This window comes from Falco cherrug, chromosome 11 (assembly GCF_023634085.1).
Source record: "Falco cherrug isolate bFalChe1 chromosome 11, bFalChe1.pri, whole genome shotgun sequence".
NCBI classification, from domain to species: Eukaryota; Metazoa; Chordata; class Aves; order Falconiformes; family Falconidae; genus Falco; species Falco cherrug.
The window spans coordinates 16,702,416-16,714,504 of NC_073707.1; the positions used below are offsets into that span (position 1 = coordinate 16,702,416).

Genomic DNA, 12,089 nt, shown 5'->3' on the forward strand with positions numbered 1-12,089 from the left:
GTGTTCATGCCACTTAACATTAGTTCCATCTGTCCTGAAAAGTAACATTTGAAGAAAAGGGACAAATACTTCTACTGTGCCATCCACAGCAGGTAAAATCTACTTCAACTTATTGGCATATACAGGCTTTCATTAAAATGCTAATAGAAGTATTCCGACTACTTTTAGTCTACTCTAAAACAGTTATGCCTGTGGTACCTTGTATGACATCTTTCTATTGCGGGGAATTTCTCTGGCCATGGTGACATGTACTGGAACTCTGCATCTTTGTCATACCAGTACATCAAGCAAGCACTGTGAGTATTTCTTCGTTTCTCCTCTTCTTTTAGGCACTTATTACAGGATTCCATGGCCTGCAGCAGTCGTTTCTAAATTTTAGAGAAATTAGTGTATGTGAAACCGGCAACAAAAATTAGCATGGAGATGTCTGTACTGGGAAAGTGGATACCTGCATTTTTCTGGTTAATGTTTTAACTTTTCTAATTGCAGCCTCACCCTTCCTCATGTTGCAGCTCTCTGACAAAAATAGGACAATTACAATGGAATTGTTCTGGAGAATAAAGATTCTATTTTTGCAAATATGTTCCCAAAGGCTAGTCATATTTTGCCTTTTACATTTAATATATAAAGAAATACAAAAAATATTTTAGATGTTATCATAAAATTCTGCAAAATAACTATTGAAAAGGCTTCAAAACTTTATGGGTCATTCAAGTAGCAACTCTTGTCTTTTGTAGAAGACTAAGTCCTGTCAACTCTCACTGCAAGCTATGGAAACAATTGATAGGCACACACCACCACCTGTATGTATCATAACATCTAATCTGCACTCTTGTTTTCATCCACTCTTTGATGTGCTCAAACTTAATCTGATAAAAGATATTGCAACAACGTATATAATACTGTTATCCCATATGCAAAAGGAAAATGTTACTATTTTATTCCTCTTGGTTAATGTTTTACTGTTTGATTTGTACTTAGCTTTCTATCCATTACTGGTGTTCATACAGAGATTTTCTGTAAAAAGACAGGGTTTTTTTCCAAGTATTTCTTTTAGCTTACTCACAGACATTCTGTATTTTTATGCATATAAAAGAATAGAATTTTTTTCTCAAAGAATCTGAGAAGTATTTGAATAGCTGATTAAAAACATGAACAAACAACAAAAAGTCCACATCCCTTATTTAAGACTTCTGTCACCTGCAGCTAAGTTTGCTTGTGGTAACTTCATCTAGCCTCTTACTCTCTAGACAGCAAATGTCTACATTTTTTGTGGTCTTATCAAGTTTAATTTAAACTTCCATTTAATTGCATGCCTAACTGCTGATTAAGAAGTTTAGCAGATTTGTTATATAGTTTTTATAGACAGCACATGTTGAAAGAATTTACCTCATCAATAAACGGGATTAATACTACAGCTTCCCATTCTTGCTGTTTTCCATTCAGGTCAGTTTTAAAATCCGGTGGATAATATTCTATAATAGGAGAGTCTTGACTAATCATCAAATGCTAGAAAAATACAATAGATGAATTAAACAGTATCAGAGAAAATTTAGCACTAATTTTAGGAAGAGATAGAGGAAGGCTGGTATTAAAACCAATTCAAGCCTGAAGAGGAATTCAACATTTATCATTTAACTACCCTAGTCTGCAGTTGCTTAGCAATGCAGAATTTTTTATTTATTACTAACTTTACAATGTACTAAGACTAATAAGAAGTATTTAACCATGCACCTAAAATGTAGAGGCAGACTATAATTAAGTGGACATGCAAAAGTATCAAAGAAGGAGTTACTAGCTGTCTGCTTTATTTCGAAGTAAGCTATAGATAAATGCAATTTAATTCTAAATCCTACCTGGTAGCATTTAGGCAGCAGATCTTTGCTAGCTGCTGGAAGTACAGCAAGAAGCTGTTCAAATGGCATGAAAGGTTTTCCCAGTTCAAATTTGATTTTGAGTTCGCTGATGTTGCGAATATCTGACAGATAAGGTGCATAATGATAAGGATAATACCTGCAGGAAAAAAACTTCTTAAGTTACCCGATTATAGCACAGCAGTGTTCACATGTCAGAAACAAAGAGAACTACAGTAAATGTTCCCAGCATACAAGATGAAATATCACTCAATCTTTAAGCAATTTCTCATTTGACAATTTTTCTTACCAGCTCCATGATTGAACTCCATGGTAATAATAATGCAAAATCCATTGTATTGCCTGGACGTAACATTCAGCTTGATCAGCCAAGAAGTCACTTAAAAGAAAACGGAAATATACTTACTAGTTTTTCTCATTTCCATGGGTATATAAAAACTACTTAGCCCCTTGTACATAGGGATGAAGACAGAGCATTTTGGGAAGCTAGTAAGACCATGGTTTTCTAGATTCATTTAATACTAATGGCTATTTTCTTTCTGTTCAGCAAATACTTGTTACAGAAAACTTGACTTGTAGCTCTTCTTGCATTAGTCAAAAGCATCACCACTGCAGGACACTGCCACGTGTTCTCTGCTACAGTGGATGAATATTCTGCCTTGTATTCGAAATCGGCAATGACTTGTCTTTGGTGTTTAAAAAGAAAATTAACAAAAGAAAAAAAGAAAGAAAAAAGCATACACTTACTCAGAAACTACTTCTACACCCATTTTAGTCATGTAGTATGTTCTTTTGTATTGCCTAAACTCAGTTTCAAACAGATCATCATCTTCTGGTTCATCTTCCAACACAGCTGAAGAGGAGTCATGAAAAAAGATAAATAAAAGGATTAACATTCACTTCTCTACTGCAATAAGGTTTGAGGACATTCAGTTTTGACATAATGCCTTAACTTTGTTCCTCAATTCACAGTTATAGGTGCTCATACCTTCACTGTGCTGAAAGTAACATGAAACACTCAAACAGAATCTTTACCCTAAGAGAATCTGGAACCTTTTTTCTCCTTTAAAGATAGGCAATGCATTTTGTAGCCCAATTACAAGAGCAGAGAAGAGAACATAAACCATGAGAAAATAATTTAAGAAAGCATTACATTTCAAAATTTAGTCTTTTTTCAGCAACATCATCTTATATCGTAGAGTAATATTGATATATTTTTTTCCATTCAATTTCAAAACATGAGCAGAAGACATTTCCTACAAGTGGAATTATTTGAAAAACATAATCAACACAACCTGAAACCCCAAAGCCATATAAAAATCTGTTCATTTGTCCCCACCTATACAACAAAATACGTAGGCATACAATTATCAAAAACCTAATGTTATTGAAGATTTGCTAAGGCATTCCTTTAATTCATCATGGAAATACTAGTCCGGTAAGGAGCACTGCAAAAGCTTTAGCCCCGTTCCCTCTAACCATAAGCCAGTGATGTGCAGTTCCATTTCCTGATAGCTGACTACGTAACTCTAATTTAGATGACTCTCATCTCTGACACAAAATTCTTACAGATCCTCCAAATCTATACACAAATTAAAAAGTTTTTTGTTATATGTATATAGAAAAGTTATTTGCACTTACTTTTGGGAGTCACTTCACCTTCGTTTTTTTCTAAAACAGCCAAACATATAGAATTTTCCTGACCCTATTAAGTGAATATTTGAGATAAAGTAAAAATTAAGGTTAATATGCACATACCTCATTCACAACCATATAATCTACAACTCAAAATGCTATAATCAAGATGTACAAATATTATTATTTTTTAGTATAAACCCCACTATACTTCCTTCTCTTAAAATCATATTCCGTAGGCAATTACATCAGACAAAAAGACAGATCAAACAAAGGAGCAGTCTCAAATAAAACCTTAGCTACCTTTAAAAAAACCCTGAATATTTGTTTTCCAAAACAACTATTTCCAGAACTGTGCAGTACACACATAAGCATTTTTACCTACATCATGCATTGTGCTACAGCACCAGTACACTGTCAGATTATTCATCAGTAAATTCTTAAGAGTTCAAATTATTTTTGTGGGAAAGTAAAGATACGAGAAATTGCAGTTTCGAGTCAAACAAGCCAAACACACACTTCATTCTCACACTACACAGTCTTCTGCGTACAGCACTGAGTAGCTTTCAATAAGGAGAATCACTAAGTCAGCTCTCTTCCCCTGTAAGTGAGATACACAAGCTCCTGACTGTTGCTGCCATTCACAGGATCACTCACGATGGCTACCTAACACTACACAGCTGCTCCAAACTTGTGTGGCAAATAAGAGAACAACCACAAATAGAGCATATCTTATTAAAGGAAGAGCTAGTATCTTGCTCTTACAAACCACAAACTGTACTAAGGAACAGAGTAACGATCTACAGTGACAGGTTAAACGTGAAGGAATTTCTTGCTGCTATTCTATGCTCTGCGGAAGGCATATATTGAAGTGGAGGTGGTGGTAGGGAACATGACAGTGGGGCAGCATCAGGATACAGAGAAAGGTGCTCTTCCTTATTAATTAGTTATATGTAGAGAACTGCAAGTTTAATAACAAATCTAAGATAGCTCACACCAATGAAATTACTGTTTATCTGTTCATTGTCAAATAGTCGGCCAATACCAAGACATACATGAATGATCTACCAGAGTACCTGAAATACAGAAAGTTTCCAGCAGGCTATGTGCTGGAAGTAAAGCATAGCCAGCTTGACTCTAACTCTCCCAGAACTAAGTTTTGCTGCTGTTGACCAACAGATAAGTTGACATTGAGTTACGGATTTACAAGATTCCAAAAATCATGAAAACCTGACTTTGACTTAGCCATTTCACCACTCAACCACCAATGCAATACAATACAGGCAGTTACATTTTACTATCTTCCCTGATCTCAGAAAATCTCACCACAGAGGTTTATGTCATTTAATTTGTCTAAGGTGAGATTATTGATTTGCAAAAAGTAACATTTTCATTTCCAAAATTGTGCATGTAGAATACTAACCTTTTGTTTCTTTTGTTTATTTTTTCTGGCTTCCTCTGCTGCAATACCAGCTGCCTCGTTGAGGTATTTATTGCCTACTTTACTTTCAAACCATTTTAGGTCTACAAAGACTTCACTGAAGTGTTCACGATCAAACTGTGCAGAAAGATTAAAGTTTAGAAATATCTGAGGGATGCCAAATTTACAGTGCTAAATTAACAATGTCTTTTTGTATGTGCGTTAGATTACATCTAGAGTTATTCATACATAAACATTTTGTCCTAGAGCTACAAATAAACTCATAAATTAAAGTTAAAAAAATCTTTTTTCTTAGCAATGCATAACATATACCCACGCCATAATTTGTTTTCTTTCAGTTTCCACACTTCACTATCAACTCTAGAAATAACAGATGTATATAGAATATAGTCTGGTATCACACACACATTACTTTCATAGTTCTACCCAAGTAACAGAAGACAAGGCTGAAGCAGGGACAGCAGATTAACTTCCTCATTCCAAGTTCAGCAGAAGACAGACCTTTCAATTTCTATATGGCCTATACCTTTTCTCATGTCTAGGATGGATTACTGCAGTGGCACTTGACAGAACTGCCTCCTGCATGCCAGTTAGTTCACAAAGGATGCTGATGCCTGCCTCTGAGAGATGCTTAACTAGTGATCTTCATGAAAAACCTGCAAAAAATATTGCTCTCCAAGATCTTCAGACATAGCTTACCCCACAAGAAACTGACCAGCAGGGGAAGTGAAGAATATTGCTGCCTGCAGCACACTTTCCCCAGTACTGCTGCTCATTATTCAATGAGCATCGAGGACCATGATTCTACTGAGCAGTCCTCATTGACTTAAGTACTAAAAGATGCTGGCTAAAGCACAGGTCAAACATTTCAATCTTTTATGTTATGATAAGATCAGACAACAACTGATCTAAATTCATCAGTTAAGTAATAAAACAGCTGATTGAACCACTTGTAAAACACAGTTATTTAACAGCCCATTAAAACTAAAGCATGGTTTATTTTAGGGCACTATATTGAGGTTATATTCAACAAACTATATCATTCTATACAGTACAATTTTGAAGGTACTTACATCTGACAATCTTGCGAGATATTTCTCAAAGCGTTTTAAATTCAGATGCCCATTTTCATTAATGTAACCTATTGGGAAAATAAAGTATGTTTTCCAAATTAACAATTTAACCATTTTAAAATTTCAATCTAAATGCCCCACAGGTAATAGAATGTAATCTTGCTAGCTGTCTGAAGAAAGTGTAATAAATGCTAAACATTCTAACATGGCTAAAAGGGTCAATAAATATTAACGCAGGAATGTTAACGTTTCTAATTTCCACAACTGAACTTAGTGTTCTTACCTCCCAGTTCCGGCAAGATAGCCATGTATGTTCTATAAAGTAGCGGCAGTGCATCATGATTAATGTGTAAATGAGGTAGATGAGGAATAAAATCATTTCCTACAAGGAAACCCATTAAGATCCAATCATCTATTATCCTTTCAATATCATATTCAAAGGAAATCTTATCCTGGAGGTGGGAAGAGAAAAACACAGGAGTATAATTTTTATTATCATGTTTGTATAAACAGACTTCACACATTTTTTAAATCACAGATCCATTAGAACTTACTTTTACTGGTGAAAATTCATAATCAATGTATTCTCTCATCAATGACAAGTGCAGTAAATGAAACGTTGTTTCCTCTGGTGCACATGCTCTATAAATTATTCAAAACAATAAGTTAATTATTTATAAAAACACTTTTAACATGAATATTTAATAATTTGAAGGTTACCTAAAACCAAATAATCTTACTAGGATTGTATCTTTGCAGAAGAAATAGCAAAATAGCATACAAACATGTCTTTGAATCTATTTTAGGATTCATCTGGTTCAAGTCTATAAAGTTTTGCAGTAGTCTTCTGATGTTTCTGTGTCATATGGAAAACAGCTAACTTAGAGAAAGCAGGGCATCTTTGTGGAGTTCCATGTTGCATTAACTATTTCCTAAGTAATTATCCCATTGTCCAAAAAAAGGGACCACTTAACCTAATGCTGCACCAAATCCAACAAATTTTAAGGTATTTTAGAACTAGTCTGGGTACACAGAGAGTACACAGATTCATGTCTAAATGGGCTGGGTTACATTTGCAGTCATTTAAAATGCTTCATGTAAAAAAAAAGAATATGCTCAAATTGAAAATATGCTCCATATGTATTATCTAGTGGCTTCAGCACAGCACACAAAAAAAGACAAACCTACTGTTTGCTTATGGCATAGATTAGTCAACATATATTACGCCTTCTTTTCCTTTCTTCACTAAAATTACTTAATACCTAAGCCAACATTCGGCCAAAATCAGTTAATACCTACACCGAAAGATTAATGAGCTAAAGACTGATATATTTTAAATTCTTCATAAAGGACTATTTCACCTTGTGCATACCATAGCTAGCTGGGACCACCTCCAATGACAAACCAGCATAAACACCTGTGTATTCACAAATACACAGTAGATTCTGGCAAAAATCCTCTGAGGTAGATGTGTGTGATACACAAGCTTATATGAAGACTACTAAGACGAACTCTGAGCTACATTGGGCTGCACAGAACTTCAGACCCAATTCTGTCACTTTCTAAATGTAATTTTTGTATTGGTATTAAAAAACTTTGGCAAATCCAGATTATGCTCTAAGACTCTAGAGACATTTTGCCCCTTATTCTTCATTGCACTGGACTTGAAAATCCTGGTAAAACAAATCATCTCTCTCAGTCAAGAAATTGCTGACAGTTACTAATTTGGACGCATTTTTAGAATCTTCAAATTTGCAACTGTAAGTACTCATAAAGTGACAATATTGACAGAAGGCAATTCCTGTAGCTTCCAGAAGTAAATTCCTGTAATAAGCAGCATTATCCAGAAATCATAACAGGAACCAAATACAGAACAATGCTGGGGGGGGGGAGTAAATAATGACACCTTGCCTTTTGATTTCATACTATATTTAATTAGCTCCTCAAAAAGTCATCACACTTTTATTTTATATTATTTTACTTTTTAAAAGGGAAAGCTGACATTTTTCTTTTCCTTAGTCTCTTATAAACGTTGCAATGTCACATACCAACACTATTAATAGAATGAGCATTAATGAAGTTGACTGTGGAAGACCGTGAAAATAACACTTATTTCTGATGTTTATCACATTGCCCTTGGCAACAAAAAGTTGTTTATTAGCAAAAAATGATGCACTTATCTAAACATTTATATGACTTATCACTGTATTATCAAAAACCCTTTTTGTATCAGAAAAGTCTATTTCTATCTCTTCCACCTTCTTCCTTTATCCACCAAATACATGCTTAAGGTCCTTCACAGAAGGAACCTAGCCACAGTAACAGTTATAAAATTAATTTGTCTATTACTTCAGAATAGCTCCACGTACCTACACAGTTCTGAACAAATTATCTTGTCCTAACTGATTACAGCCCACAAGTTAGCTCCTTCAAATGGGCAAATACAGAATAGGAGCATCCAGTCAGTCACTTTAAGAGAGTTTATTTTAGTAATTATCTTAGTAAATTTACTTATATCCACAAAACATCAGAGAAATAAATACATTTTTAAAAGTCAGTATCTGCATAAAACAACTATGGAGACAATGACAGTATAGCCTGGGCTGCTCCATTCATAAAACGAAGAAAGAACACCACACCAGTGCTCTACGGATTGGTTTTTTTTATAAGCTGTCCTGACAGCATACATTTTCTTCTATAAACTAATTCATATGCACAATTTAACAAGTTGATTTCTCAAATTTAATGGATTTTCTAACACTCAAAGAAACTAAGACTATCAATTCAGTATGCAATCAATAAAAAACCCTGTTTCAGTCACCCAGTATCTTTTGGATTTTATTTCATCATATATAAAATAAGAGTAAAGTTAAATCAGTTCACCTTTGAGATTTTTTACCACCAAATCTGACTTCTTCTCTTAAGAGCGCAAAGTGTGCCTCATGACTTGTTAATCCCAGCATAATCTATTACAAAGAGATATTAGAAAGGTCTTACTTCATTATCTTTTTTTAAACCGTTACTAAAGATTCGAGCAGTATCAAGAAATTTTGCTTTTCTGTTTCATTACAAATTCAAAAGCTTGCAGTAATGCAAAACTATGTGCTTGCTTAATAACATTTTAGAACCCTATGTGCTTAGGAAGACATCAAAAGACATACACACTTTATAAACTTCTGTTGTTTGTATTATTTTAATTGCACATACCAAGTCAGCATCTAAGCCATAGAGACAGTGTCTTGTGTTTGGATCGTGATGGGGCTTTGCTTTCTCTGATCTGATAAACTCCATAATTTTATGCTCACCTTCCCCTGGAGTCTGCAGACAAACGAAAAAATCCCAAATTAATCAGTAAGTACTTTTCTATAAAATATAAATGTATTTAAAATAAATTATTAATAAATACAATGACCTCATGGCCTGATAAGTAGACTGTTACTCCTTGCCAGGATTTGTCTGTGGAAATCTTCATATTTACAAAATATTTAAGATGCTCATGCAATCTAGCCATGAATTCAGTTCCTGGAAATAGAAATCCATGTTAAACACAAAGCTTTTCTCTAGTTATTCAAAATTCCATGTACATACCAAAGTATTAATGAAAAAACTCAATAAAAAAATTCTACAAGAAATGAAGGGGACAGCTGTTGGTTTTTTTCCTAAGAGGTTTCATTTTTTCCATAGCAATCTAAAAATTATTTAGAATGAAGCAATATTACAACCCTGCTACAAGTTATTAAGACTTCTGTTCTCAACTTGTGTGAGCCTTTATCAATTCTGTCCTTTTTTTTAAAAAAAAAAAAGCCTTAAAATAGGAAAATAGTACCAAAATACAGATGCAAAACCATAAATCTAAATACTTAAATTTAATGCTTAACAAATTGTCTTACCTGGTGTAATACAGTTGGAGTCAAATCTGGCTTCTGTAGGGAGAGTTTCTCCCTTTTCTAATGCCTTTCTTATTTTGTCCTCTGCCTCTTTTGCTGATCTAAAAGAAAACAGAGTTAGAGAGGGAGCAGACAAAGAATCATCATATTCAAATGTTAATATCCTAAGTAAAGCTTTACTGAAAAAAATACAAATAAATTGATTTTTTAGAAAGTGTTTAAGAAGAAAAAAAAAGGGGTTGAGGGGAAGAGAAATTTAACTCCTGAATAGAGTTTGAAACTTGTTTGTGATACAACTCGAACGCTTAAAAATAGCTTCCCCCTGCCCCTCAGTAATGATGATAGTGTCATAACCCAGATACAGTTAATATTTAGATTACCAAGATGATCATTCAATGTCTGATCACAATGAAAGCAAATTAATGTTGAAACATCAGGAATACTCAGGATCTAAACATCTGAAAATGCACCTCAGAATAATGGTAATGTAGTTAAACAAAGCCGCAAGTTTGGAATACCACAGAGACAGGAGAGGTGAACAAACAATTAGCACTAGTAAGAAAGAAAGAAACATCATCCTAGCCTTTCTTGGCCAAGGATTTTATAAACACTTTGAACCAGAGAAAGAGAAGCCACCAAGGTCTAAGATTTTTGTCCTCCTCTCAATTCCATTCCAGTTTTCCCTTTCTTAATCTCTTCCTCCTCTCAACCTTTTTTCCTTAAAAAAAACCCCACAAAACCAACCAAAACAGAATAAACCAAAACCCATCAAAAAACCTCAGTAGCTTCAAAACATCTTCTCTTGTCCCTTTCCCCCAGTTTGTTTCTGTCACATTTCACTCACCATCCCTGTACTGCCTGACTACTGGCGTTCTTTCCTCACAGCAGTCTTCAAAGAAGCTTCCACATCTCCCAAAACATTAATGTAATTCTTAACACTATGAAATCTACTTGCAGCTCTGTATTTGAGCTAGCTTGCTAACTGGTATCAAATGGAAACCAGAGTTTCATTAGAAACTTAAATTCTTCTGCGACTGTCAAAGAAAATTCTACAATAGTTACCAAAAAAGGTGTATCTATAATTGGCATTCACAAATACCAAAGACTCTCACAGGTTATGAAACCATCAGAGACATCTGTAAGAGCTCCACTTGCAGATCTATTTCACAGCAAATTTCACAGGAAAAAAGCTCCCCCCATCCCCAAGTCCTGCATACACAGAGAAAAATTTAAGTAGCAAGCAAACTTTCCTTTTTGGAATCCTGATTTTAAGTATTAAACTTTTACAGGTACTTACCCTCATTTAACTAAAAATTAAAGCTACTGTCAAAGGCACGACCACTCATAATATATTTTACTTTCACGGCATACATTTAAGGAAACGTGGTTTTTTAAGGAGTTTACTATCCTAAAGACAGAGCAAGTACAAATATTCTCACCGAAAACGTCTCCCACGCTGCTGATTCATTTTTGCTCTTGGAGCCACTCCATCAACTGCCATGAAGAAAACCTTCCTTGGTTTAATAATGCGAAACAGTACTTCCAAATAGTGAAAAATATCAGCAAAAATCTTATCTTCTGAGATTCTGAAGTGTACATCATCATCATTTGGATGTGAACACTGATGTATAATGCCATTCATGTCCAGATATAAGTTGTCAAATTCTGGAATCTACAAAAGCCACAGTTAGTACCCACTCAGTGATGGCAGCTGAAGCAACGCAATCCTTGCCCAAGGTGTGACTGGGCATAACGAACTCTGGAAACAAGCTGAGGTGGGAAGACCTCCTTGGAACTTACTGCACGCCAATGGGCTAAGAATATCTTGACTGGTTACAGGTTTGTCTGCACTTGCAATCCATTATGATGATTTTCCTAGTGAAGAAAGTCAGCTGAACAGATTCCTATCCTATTTCTGACTGTTTCCAGTACCTCAGGACTTCCGTCCCCTGGTCTCAGCCAATCTTCTACATTTGTATAAGGGAAAAGCAAATAAAAATCATGTTTTTCAGGATTTTTTTAATATCTCCACACATTTCACTGATTCAGTCCTGCATAGCTGTACTATAGACAACAAAATCTACAAAACTGAGTATAGTATGCAGTTTCCAACAGCCCTTCAAGAGCAAAGCCAGCTGAAGAAGCTTTAGGGCTCTCCCCCTGTTAACCAGCTCCTACC

General features: G+C 34.8%; 1 protein-coding gene across 7 annotated transcripts in view; it reads right to left on the minus strand.

Moving 5' to 3' along the window:
• XRN1 (5'-3' exoribonuclease 1) overlaps window positions 1–12,089 on the minus strand; it is a 41,363-nt gene that overhangs the window by 26,634 nt on the left and 2,640 nt on the right. For all 7 annotated transcript variants that reach the window (XR_008734406.1, XR_008734407.1, XM_055723433.1 and 4 more), the window contains exons 2-16: window positions 11,350–11,582; window positions 9,914–10,011; window positions 9,436–9,545; window positions 9,231–9,341; window positions 8,907–8,989; window positions 6,578–6,665; window positions 6,307–6,475; window positions 6,024–6,091; window positions 4,933–5,067; window positions 3,516–3,579; window positions 2,622–2,727; window positions 2,164–2,253; window positions 1,857–2,013; window positions 1,390–1,509; window positions 199–368 (exon numbers count right to left, since the gene is read on the minus strand). Coding sequence is in view for 5 of the 7 variants with exons in the window: in XM_055723433.1 (XP_055579408.1) it covers window positions 199–368; window positions 1,390–1,509; window positions 1,857–2,013; window positions 2,164–2,253; window positions 2,622–2,727; window positions 3,516–3,579; window positions 4,933–5,067; window positions 6,024–6,091; window positions 6,307–6,475; window positions 6,578–6,665; window positions 8,907–8,989; window positions 9,231–9,341; window positions 9,436–9,545; window positions 9,914–10,011; window positions 11,350–11,582 (1,802 nt within the window). In the remaining 2 variants the exon portion in view is untranslated. The remainder of the gene's footprint in view (window positions 1–198; window positions 369–1,389; window positions 1,510–1,856; window positions 2,014–2,163; window positions 2,254–2,621; window positions 2,728–3,515; window positions 3,580–4,932; window positions 5,068–6,023; window positions 6,092–6,306; window positions 6,476–6,577; window positions 6,666–8,906; window positions 8,990–9,230; window positions 9,342–9,435; window positions 9,546–9,913; window positions 10,012–11,349; window positions 11,583–12,089) is intronic.